Raw genomic sequence first — 12,373 nt, 5'->3', positions numbered from 1 at the left:
ATGATCCCAGGATCATGGGATGGAGCCCATGTCGGGCTCAGCGCAGAGCATGGAGCCTGCTTGGGATTCCCCCTCTTTGCCCCTCCCCTGCTCATGCTCTCTCTAAAATAAATAAATAAACTTAAAAAAAAAAAAAGACTCATTAAAAAAACCTCAAACAAAAGGTAGACATTGTCAGACTAGATCCAGAACATCATGATCCAATTATATATTGTTTACAGGAGACAAACTGTAGATTTAAAGACATAAATAGTTTAAAGTACAAGAATGTAATAAGGCAAAACATACAAGCAGAAACCACAGAAAAGCTGGAGTAGCCATAGTGATATCAGACAAAGCAGACTTTAAAACAAAAATGTTCCTAGAGATAAAGTGGGAATATATAATAATAAGTAAATAATATAAAATAAAACTAATATAAATATTTGAAAATAAGAGGCGCCTAAGTGGTTCACTCAGCATGATCTCACAGTTCATGGGTTCCAGCCTTGCATCAGACTGTGTTGACAGCTTGCGGCCTGGAGCCTATTTACAATTCTGTGTCTCCCTCTCTCTCTGCCCCTCCCCTGCCCATGCTATCTCTCTCTCTCTCTCTCTCTCTCTCAAAATAAATAAACTTAAAAAAATTTATTTAAAAGTAAAATAAAAAATATATGCACCTGATAACAGAACACCAAAATACATGCAGCAAAAACTAACAGAAATGAAGAGAGAAATAGATAATTCTACAATAGTTGGTGACTTCAATACTCTACTTTCAATAATGGATAGAACTAGATGGGAGGTCAACAAGGAAACAGAATGCTTGAATAGCACTATACAACAGCTGGACCTGACCGACATCTACAGAACATTCTACGCTACAACAACAGAATATACAGTTTCAAGTGCACATGGAACATTCTAGAGGACAGACCATATGCTAGGTCATTTTTAAAAACCTAAATAAATTTAAAAGGATAGAAATAATACAAAGCATGTCTTCTGACCACAGTGGAATGGAATTAGGCACCAATAACAGAAAAATCTGGGACACTTACAAATATGAGAAAATTAAACTAGACTCTCCTCAACAACCAACTGGTGAAAGAAAAAAAATTTAAAAAGAAATCAGAAATTACTTTGAAATGAATTAAAAGCAAGACATAACATACCAAAACTTATGGGATGCAACTAAAACAGTCCTTAGAAGGAAATTTATAGCTATAAATGTCCACATCATGAAAGAAAAAAGATCACAAATCAATAATCTTGCCTTCTAAAAAAAGTCTTACCTGCACTAAAGAAGAGCAAACTAAACCTAAAAGAAGCAGAAGAAAAGGATCAAGATTAGAGTAGAAAGTAATGAAACAAAGAATGAGTAGAGAAAATCAAGAAACCAAAAGCTGGTTCTTTAAAAGATCAACAAAATCAACACTTTTATATAGTTTGACCAAGAAAAAAAACCTAGAACTATCAGAAAAAGAAATAAAAGAGGGGCACTTCTACTGAGCTTATAAAAGTAGAAAGAATTACAAAGAAATATTATGAACTGTACACCAACAAATTAGATAGCTTAAACAAAATGGACAAATTCCTAGAACAATACAACCTACAGAAATTGACCAGAGAAGAAATACACAATCTGAAAAGACCTGTAACATGTGTGAGATTCTATCAGTCATCACAAAACTACCCACAAAAAAAAGCTCAAGCCCACATGACGTCAGTGCTTAGTCCACCAAATGGTCAAAGAATACTTACCTTCCACAAATAAAAGAGAACACTTCTCAAATCTCTGTAAGATCAAGACACAGATGTCAGCTCTTACACCACTCCTATTTAACACTAAAATGGAGGTTCTAGCCAGACAATTAAACAGCACAAAGAAATAAAAGGCATCCAGACTAGAAAGAAAGAAAGAAAATTATTTCTATTCACAGATGGCATGATCTTGGACACAGAAACTCCTAAGGAATCCATTATTATAACTAATAAATAGGGGTGCCTGGGTGGCTCAGTTGGTTGAGCACCTGACTTCGGCTCAGGTCATGATCTCACAGCTTATGGGTTCGAGCCCCACATCAGGCTCTGTGCTGACAGCTCAGAGCCTGGAGCCTGCTTCAGATTCTGTGTCTCCCTCTCTCTCTGCACCTTCGCCACTTGTGCTCTCTCTCTTTCAAAAATAAATATTAAAAAAAAAATTTTTAAGGAATAAATAAGCTCAGCAAGGTTGCAGGATACAAGATCAATATATAAAAATCAATGTTTTTTTCTATACACTTGACATGAAAATTGACAAGTAAAATTAAGAAAACTCCATTCAAAAAAAACAAAACAACTCTAAAATGCTATCAGAAAGTATACAATACCTAGGAATAAATTTAATAAAATCATAAAACTTACACTGTGGAATCATACACAAAAATTGTTGAAAAAAACTAAAGACCTAAATAAATGAAATCTTCTGCTTTATGGACTGGAAGACCTAACTAACATTGCTAACATGGTAATACAACCCAATCTGATCTATAGATTCAGTGCAATCCTATCATAATCCCAGTTGACTTCTTTATACAAACTGGTAAGTGGATGCTAAAATTCACATGGAATTGCAAAGGACCCAAAATAGCCAAAAAAATCCTGAAAAAGTATAGAGTAGCAGGGCTTACACTTCCCAATTTCAGAACTTACTACAATGCAACAATGATCAAGATAGTGTAGTACTAGCACAAGGAATATCAATGGAATAGAATTGAGAGTTCAGAAATAAATCCATACATCTATGATCAACTGATTTTTCAGTAAGAGTACCAAGACCATTCAATGGGAAAAACTACCCTTTGAAACAAAGCGTGATAGGACAACTGGATAGCCATGTGCAAAAGAATTAAGTTGGACCTTTACTTCATACCACACACAAAAACTGACTTAAAATGGATCAAAGGTCAAGACTCTAACAAGTAAAATAGCAGAATTTTCATTATCTTGGATTTGGTAATGAATTTTCAGATATGACACCAGAAGCATAAGCAAGAACAATAACAACAACAAAATAGACTGAACTTCATCAAAATTTAAAACTCTTGTGCTTCACAGGACACCATCAAGAATGTGAAAGACAACCCATGGAATGGGAGATAATATTTGCAAGTCATATATCTGATGAGGAAATTGTATCTAGAATATACAAAGAACTCTTACAAATTAATAAAAAGATAAATTACCCCTTTTTAATGTAAGCAAAGGATCTGAACTGACAATCTTCCAAAGAATATACACAAATTGTTCAAAGTATATTAAAAGATGTTGGACATCATTAGTCATCAGAGAAATGCAAATCAAAAGCACAATAAAATACCATCTCCCTACCGCTAGGATGAGAATCAAAAAGCCAGATAGGGGCACCTGGGTGGCTCAGTCAGTTAAGCGTCTGACTCTTGATTTCGGCTCAGGTCATGATCTCATGGTTTGTGAGATGGAGCCCAGCATCAGGCTCTGTACTGACAGCAAGGAGCCTGCTTAGGATTCTCTCTCTGCCCCTCCACCAATCATGCTCTCACTCTCCCTCTCTCAAAATAAATAAATATTTTTTTAAAAAAGCCCGATAATAAGGGTTGTCAAGAATGTGAAGAAATTGGGACCCTCACACCCTATTGGAAGGAACGCATAATGGCCCAGCTGCTATGGAAAACAGTCTGGCAGCTCCTCAAATGATTAAATATATAGAATTATTACATGATCCAGCAATTCCACTCCTAGGCAAATACCAACAAAAATGAAAACATATGTCCATGCAGAAACATGTACATGAATGTTATATATGGAGATACAGACTGCTTGTTTGGTCTTCCCCAATTTCTGGATTGTTCCTGACCAAAGGAGAAAGTTCACTAGGAGAACCCCAGCTACAAGTGGGATGTGTAATAACTCTAGTCCCACTCTCACAACTTCTTAAAACTTTCCCAACCCGTCCATTCCATGTAATTAGAATTCTGCCGCATTTTTAGGTAGGAATTCTGCATACCCTGCAGACCAAAGTCCATCTTTCCTCAGGCTGAGTTCCTAACATTCTCCCAAATTTATACCAATCCCACTGACCAGCTCATGTATTCTTCCAAGTGTTGAATGAAGACCTGTGAAAAAATATGATAGGAACTGCACTGCATTTACCAACTAAACTTTGACAGTCTAGGAGTCCTATGTGCCAATCAAACTGAGTGTTTCATAATTCCAAGACACAAATACTTTATGCCACTTTAGAACTTTGTGGTTACACATAGAACTCCCTCCACCTGATATGCCCACTGTCTACTACTCTTCCCAGCATCACCTTCATATTTATTATTCCTCTGTGAAATGACTCAAGAATTAGTAGCCTCTGTCTCTGTTCTTCTGGGCAGCAGACCAGTAGCTAAGAGCATAATCTCTGGAATCAGCATGATTGAGTTCAAACTTCACTCTTCCACTTAAATGTATGACCTTGGCAGGTTTCTTAACCACTCTGCCTTGGTTTTCTCATCTTTTGAAAGGGTGTATAATTCTTCCCAGGGTCATTATAAGGATTAAATGAAATCATACATAACATGTAATATGCTTCCCCAGCACTGTTCTATTACTTGTATCTCAATCTATTGATGGTATCATATTTGTGTACCTGCATCTTCCCCTAGAAGTCCCTGAGTTTAGAGGTGTTAAGTTTCTTATTTCTTTTCATATTCATAGCATTTAACACAGTGCTAGGCAGGATAGGTAGCTATGAAAGGGACCAATGAGTGAATGAAAAATAAAAACTACTAGCCCAGCAAAGTCAGTGATAATGGAAACTGTGCTTTCAATATAAAAATCAGAGCACATGGTTTATGAGTAAACTAGAATCGAGTATCTGGAATGAGGCCTGCTCTGGAAAATCCAGGCTATCTGACCACCAGAATGATCTAGAAAGTATCCAAATGTTCAGCAGCTAAACTATTATATAAATGATAACATTAAAACACAGAGGATTTTACATAACCATAACAGGAGTCCTCTATTGACACCTGAAAAAGTACGGACAAAACACTAAGAAAAACAGAGCAGAAGAGTATGCATGGAAGGATTACAGAGATGTTCAAAGAAAGATAATCAAAGACAACAGACTGTGTATCTAATACCACAGTTGAAAGAATCTTTATATTTTTAAATTTTTTATTCCAAAGACAACTTAATACAAAAAGAAAATAATGCTTACAATGCCTTTACCTAAGAAACAAGATGAATGAAATGGAGATTCCAAAAATTTTAATCCTTTAAATAAGACACAGTAAGAAGGGTCAAGTTTCTCCATTACTATAACTCTGACTAGATAAGTTTCCTGATAAGAAAAAAATCCATATGTTCTCCTATGGTCAATTCTCTTATTTCATAAGTAAACTTTTAAGGCCAGTAATCTGTTTTGTTCATGTCTGGGACAATTAACAGTTTGATTAAATTAACTAGTTAAAGTTCTTCCTAAGTATGTCTTCTTATGATACAATTAAAAAATGACATCTAAAATGTATATATTTGTCCACAAAGAATAAAGGTCTTCAGCAAGTTTTTCATCAATTTTTACCCCCAATAGTTCCTCTCAAAATTACAGCCCAACTCAGAAAAGGGAACTAATATACTTGCTCAAAGAACAGATCATATTTTTCACTTTAATCAGTTTACTTTATAATACATACTCACACAGATATATACACATGTATATATACATATCTATATATACACCAGAGGAAAATTAAATAATGAATCCACCTTTTCAGTTATCCTCACACAAGTTAATAAAATACTGCCAGCAATAGGACTCTCAAAGAACCTGGTGGTGATGACTACTCTAACTTGATTCTAACAAACCAAATACATACCTCCATCCTTCTTTGACATCAACAATCCTTAGCTTAACATGAGGAATGGAGACAAGTAAAAAATGTGGGTGGGAATTTACTCCAAATATTTTCTCTTCAAAAAAGCAAAGAAAGGCTAGGTGCCTGGGTGGCTCACTCAGCTGAGCCTCCGACTTCAGCTCAGGTCATGATCCAGCTAGCAGGTTGTGAGTTCAAGTCCCACATCAGGCTGGGGCTCCCTGCTGTCAGTGCAGGACCCACTTCGGATCCTCTGTCCCCCTCTCTCTGACCCTCTTCCTTTCATGCTCCCCCACATTCAGGCATACTCTCTCTCTCTCTCTCAAAAAAAAAAAAATAAACATAAAAAAAAAAAAGCAAAGAAAGGCATTATCCCTGAATATCACTGAACAAATATCCTTCCTTAAAAGCACAGTTCAAAAGTCTGAACACAATAAACTTAAAACTTGTTTCTAATTTTTGAATAAGAATTTATCCTCACCCACTTCATAAATTCTCTTGCCCAAAAAGCAATCTGTCAACACATGTAGTTTAAATCATTAACTACACAGCACCAAATCATTAGTATAATCAGCATGTAAATTTCATGAAGGCACTGATTGTGTCCTTTTAAGTACTTTATACAACATCCAGTACAAGGAAGCTTATTAAACATTTATGATGTTTAATAAAAATAAAATGCCAAAACAAAAGTCTTTATTATTCAACTTGGCTGTCATGTATAATATAACCACTGATCAGTATCCATTTCTCCAAGTGTAATTATAAGAAATCGAAAACAAACCCCATTCAAATTAGAAATTCTCCATCTCCTCTGTCCAAGAACATGGTTTCATTGCTGTGTCAGAAATAAACTAGCAGGCCACCAGCAGAGAACATAAAACATACAGATTGTTGGGGTATTTAACCTAAGCATTTAAGCACCATCTACAAAGCAAAAAGCCTACTACATTTCATGCACTTTTTTGGAGATATTTTCCTTACCTTTCCCATTTTGCCACGTGGTATACCAAGATAAAGTAAGGAACGAAGTGATAAATGCTAAAACAGTAGCTACAGTTCCATTTCGGAGCCTCATCTCATTTCACCATCACAATGGTTCATATGTTTATGATGGTAACCAAAACTGTTTTCTTTTAATCGTGAAGTCAACTGAATCCAGTACTCCTGGCTCTGGGCCAATAAAAACAATCAATAAGAGAGGTTCATTTCAGATGCTCTGCAGAACAAGACTAGCAGCAACACCATTCATAATTGCTATTCAGGATGGTCTTCAGTCTTCATAGGCTGATGTCTCAGGCTTCTTTCTTCCTATTGAGGGAAAAAAAAGAAAGAAAAACTTGTTCAATAATGCAAAATATTAGTTTCTTCATTTATTATTCACCATTATAAACAGACTTTTGGTTGGGCTAAACTCTACCTACAAAGATTATCCTCACATCTAAACAACTCATTTAATATACTAGAATTATGTGGTTTTTCTCCTCCAGAAAAGAAAGTAATGGTTCGGGGCGCCTGGGTGGCTCAGTTGGTTAAGCATCTGACTTCAGCTCAGGTCATGATCTTGTGGTTCTTGAGTTCAAGCCCTGGGTCGGGCTCTGTGCTAACAGCCTGGAACCTGGAGCCTGCTTTACATTCTGTGTCTCCCTCTCTCTCTCTGCCCCTCCCCCATTCATGCTCACTCTCGCTCTCTCTCTCTCAAGAATAAACATTAAATTTTTTTAATTAAAAAAAAAAAGAAAGTAATGGTTCATTATTTAAAGGGGGAAGTTATGAGACTTGTTAAACAAATAGTAAGCCAAAGATTCCAAGCTGATAACTCCAAAGATCACACAACAGTTCTAAGTAGCATAACTGTCGCTCTCCTTAGATTTCCTATTGCAAAGTAATAGTTAACATTTTAAAAATATTAAGAAAAAACGACAGACTACAATATGCAAACATCAAAAAAACCTGAGCTCTAGATACAGCAACATCATTACTTATATGACTTCCAGTGTGCACTTATCTAGGCCTTGCAGTTTCATCCATAAAGTGAGAAAAAAGCCCCTCCTGGCTCCTCCTCTAGGACACACATAATGTTATAAATAATAGGTTACAGTTATTACTGCTATTTATCATAATCATGAAATAAGTGTAGTTTTTCCAGTAACTAACCTACTCCTAAGGTGTAAATTGGGAATACTCAGGCATTTAGAAAATGCAGCAACCAACCAGCGCACTGTATCACCTAGGACCATCAGTTAGCATTGTTTTAACTCAGAAAATCTGGAGATCACCACCCATCTAACAAAGCTGTTGAGAAAATCAAATTAAATCAAGTCCTTATAAGCACTTACGCATATCACCCAGCACTTAATAGGTTCTCCATAAAAGTTAACTATGTAAAAATAAAAACAAACAAAACACTGCAGCCAGCCACTGGTTTAGTCTACTCTACGCACAGCCAGTGTCATTCCCTTGGGAGCATGTCAGGCACTCTAAGATGTGCATTGATTCCCAGTGGCCTCAAAGGGACCACAAGATGCACTTGGAAATATACTAAGGCATACTCTAGTGGGTTGAGTTAATGCACCTCCAAAAATGCCGAACAAGCCCAAGGGACAATTTCCTCAGCAAGAAAGTATGGCTGATTAAAGTGGCCATTTGTAGGCAATTCAGAAACTACCATCTGAGCTACTTTGTAAAACTGAACATTACTAGAAATCTCCACTGGTCTAGAGCATAGTACTAATGGTATCAATGATAAGACACTACAACTCACCAAGTGTTTCCTATGCATCTATTATATGCTTTAAATCTTCACAAAACCCTATGAGGGAGGCATTTTTTTAACTGAAGTATAATTGACACACACAAGGTTATACTGTTTCAGGTTTAATGAGACAGGCATTACTAACCCTATTTTACACACAAGAGAAATGAACTCAGAGAAAGAACCCTAATTTGTAGGACTCCAAAGTTCAAGCTCTGACCTACCACCCTTTCCCTCTCAAACTAGGTGACCAGCAGCTTGGAAGAATGAAGAGAAGGGCTGGGGACACTCAAAGTCTAGAGACCCTTCCTGAGGCATCATCTTTAACTGTGTGAATTTAAAATATTTTCTATACTATAACAAATATTGATCTATTATGAAAAAAGATGAAAATTTCATAGGAAATTTCCAAATTTAAAACCTGAAACTTTAAAAGAATTTCTCACTTCCTGTAACCTTTGGCTAAGCACCCCTCCCCCCATCCCACATACACACCCAGCATGCCTTTTAACTTTCCTTGGCCAGTAGATCTCTCACTATAGTATAATATTCTAGAAGCACTGAACTCTACTTCCTTGCTCCCTATTACTATCTGAAAACAAGGAACTCCAAAGGTATTCTCACAAGTTATCAGTATTTTTTAAAACCAAAGTTATTCACCTTCTATAGTTAAGACAAATGAACGTCAAACACACCCACATTTAGTGGTTTAGAACTTAAAACCTTCGTGGCATTATCTTATATCAGTAAGCACACAATGAGTTCTGATTATAAAAAGAGATATGATAACTCAGTGAATTATATAACGTAGAATTATAATCCTGGTGTGACATTATATAAAAATGCATATAACTTTCTGTTGTTATATACTTAGCCCTACCCCTACTTCAGGAAGGATTTTGTCCTGGTAAAAGATCTAAAAATATACAGGTTATTAAACATCCAATTAATAATTATGGGGAAGTAAAGAAAGAATCCTAAAATAAAGGATATTTTTAAATAGTTTTATTAAATACAAAGTAAGCCCATATGATAAAACTCAGTATAAATACGTAGAGACAGTAAAAGTAAATGACTTCTAAAATCAAAGTAGACTACAGATATACTATTAATAACGTGTGAAAAATATATGGAATATTAAATATTTGATCCAGGAAGCTATTAAGCTCTGGTTTGAAGAAGATACTTATCAATTCTACTAACAAATAAGACCTGAAATTCTGCAGGAGAAATGTAAGAGCATTTTACTCAGTAGGAATGTAGTCATACATTTTAATTAGAGTTTCCACACCAACGAAGTTTAACTGCACAGTGTAAGTGAAGACTCCACAAAAACAAAACTAATGATCTCCACGGTCTTCAACCAGAAGAGGCAGTCACAGGCTGGACAGCCAAGAGCCCTATGAATTGACCAACTGCCTAAGGCAAGAAACAAAGTGACGCCTATTCTTTATCGATGTCCACATTTGCAAAAATGGTAATCTAACACCTTAATCTCTGAGATTATTACTTACCACATCTGAATCTTGAAAAACAAAAAAGGAAGTGGCTAAAATTACTAATATCTTCTTCACCCTGACAAAGATGAATGGAACTTCAACTCTAGATCTCAAACTGAGAAGTCTGTTTTAGTTAACTTCCCTTTAAGGGCTGCAGTCCTGTATTTTATTATGAGATACAAGAAACTGTATTTTAAAGTGTTCTCTTAAATATTCACTATGTTTTATGGCTGAGAACACTTTGCTGAACACTTGGCATATTCCCTAATAATCCCACAGACAGGACAGAGGTGCCTGAGGAATGAAAGGCAGAAGCATGAAATCCATAATGCTTCTATATAACTATAACCTATATAACTTTATACACAGTATTATGGAAAAATTAATTTATTTTAAATTTATAAAATGATTAATATTTTTCATCAATACAGCTTACATAATTTCATCATCCAGTGCGTTTTCAGATTTACAAGTGTGGGCTAAAGAAACCTCTGCCATGATAACCTGTTAATAAAACTATTTTTTTAACATTCAGAAAGACCAAACCAAAAAACGCATTATTGATTCTAAATTTAGGTTCTAAATTCCAACGAACGTTGTTGTCATTATTTTTTATGAGAATTCGTCCGACGGCAAAAGCACAACAGCAAGATACATGGGAAGCATTAAAAACATATATTATGTCTGCTTATATTTCGCAATTCGGATTGTAAGCAATGAATGGGCTCCAGAGAAACACACGCTTCGAGAAATAAAAGCGGGCGCGCAAGTGGTATGACTGCCAGCTCATAAAACACGCCTTGGAGGTGTCACCTGGTACACTCTGTGCAATCACCCAGACCCAACCTAAGGGTCCCACTTGCAGCTTCCTCCTTCAGGGGGAACTGGGGCCTGAGGGGATGGGGGTACTCTTTCATACCGGACCCCCGCATCTTCACTTTGTAGAAATATTCAGTACGACAGCTGCACGCCTCCTCCGCCACGGCGGGAGCAGCCCTTGCCTCAGTGCCCGGGACCTCCTGGCCCCCGCCTCACCTGCCCCTGGCCCGGCGAAGGCGCCGACTCCGGGACCGGTGTGGGCCCTGGGACTGCCGGGTCCCGCGGGCAACTCTCCCTTCTCCCCAGTACCCCCCAAGCCCACACTTTCCTCCACTTTGCCCCAAAGTCAACGAGCCCCGCCGCGCCGGGAAACGCACCAGGCGCCCTGCCGGCCACCGGGAGAGAGCACGGCACCGAGGGTCTGTAGCAGAGGCAGCGGTGGCGCGGGGCTGACCGCGCGGCCAGGGCGTCCCGGCCCGCGCCCCGCCCCGAGGCCCAGCCCGCGCCCGGAGCCGGCCCCGCAGCAGCCTGAGACGCGCGAGCTCCGGGTCGGGCCGCGGCGCGGGCGGCTCCGTTACCAGCAGGTGGATCTTCCGCGACCCCAGCGTCTCAGAGCCCAGAAACCGGCACCGCCCCTCCATCCCGCGCCCCTCCGCGCAGCCGCCCTGCGCCCCTACCTCGAGGCAGCCCGTGCGCCGCCGCCGCCACAAGCCGCGAGCCGCAAGCCCCTCACCCGCCGCTGGCGCTGCCAGTCCTGCCGCGGCCGCCGCCAAGGCTGCTGTGGCCGCCGCTGCCGCCGCCGCCGCTGCCGGGCGCCCCGCCTCCCCAGCGCGACTCCGCCCCCGCCGCTGGAGCGCCGCGGCCGCCCCGCCCCTCGGCCCCGCCCGCGACCCCGCCAGCCATTGGCCGCCGGTGCTGCGCGCCCTCCACTGAGCGCCCCCGCGCGGCCGAGCTGCTCGCATCAGTGGCCCGCCTGGCTGTCATTTAGGGGCGCCGTCTCGCAGCCCATATAACTCTCCTGAGATCCTTTTCTCCCCCTTCATTTAATGTCACGGCGAGGTTTGGAGCGGCGTGTTGGTCACCGGCCCCAGGCTCCGGGAGCTTGGCGTCTCCGCGCCGCCCCGCCGCCACATCTGGTTTTAATCCTCCCCGGCGTATGCAGAGGCAGCTCAGGCTGCCAACGCAAGGCCCCAGGGAGCCCTCGGCCTCCGCCTGGGCTCGCGACCCGACCACCCGGGGCTGCCTCAGTCCGAGCCCCTAGCCCCAGCTGCTGTCCCGTTACCCGACCGTCCAGCCTGGGCAGCATTCCTCCGGGCGACAAGTCCCAGGGGCGGCTCCCGCCCTAATTCAAACAATAGCTTCCGAGGCCCCGTAGTTCCAGCCTCACCGTCCATCTCTGACCTTCAGGGCATCCCCAGCGACTGGCATCGCTATCC

General features: G+C 40.0%; 1 protein-coding gene across 4 annotated transcripts in view; it reads right to left on the bottom strand.

The window, feature by feature from the left end:
* Nucleotides 1-11,689, bottom strand: part of MGAT4A (alpha-1,3-mannosyl-glycoprotein 4-beta-N-acetylglucosaminyltransferase A) — a 115,413-nt gene extending 103,724 nt beyond the window's left edge. For 3 of the 4 annotated variants that reach the window (XR_006200628.1, XM_042932048.1, XM_042932051.1), the window contains exons 1-2: nucleotides 10,555-10,658; nucleotides 6,849-7,175 (exon numbers count right to left, since the gene is read on the bottom strand). Coding sequence is in view for 3 of the 4 variants with exons in the window: in XM_042932048.1 (XP_042787982.1) it covers nucleotides 6,849-6,942 (94 nt within the window). In the remaining variant the exon portion in view is untranslated. Of the gene's footprint in view, nucleotides 1-6,848; nucleotides 7,176-10,554; nucleotides 10,659-11,614 lie in introns of those variants that run through there. The other variant, XM_042932050.1, reaches the window with a different exon arrangement.
* Nucleotides 11,690-12,373: the final 684 nt, after the last annotated feature.

Source organism: Panthera leo, chromosome A3, assembly GCF_018350215.1.
Source record: "Panthera leo isolate Ple1 chromosome A3, P.leo_Ple1_pat1.1, whole genome shotgun sequence".
Lineage (NCBI taxonomy): Eukaryota > Metazoa > Chordata > Mammalia > Carnivora > Felidae > Panthera > Panthera leo.
The sequence above is the reverse complement of the archived record's forward strand: the minus strand, read 5'-3'. Positions and strand labels throughout refer to the sequence as shown.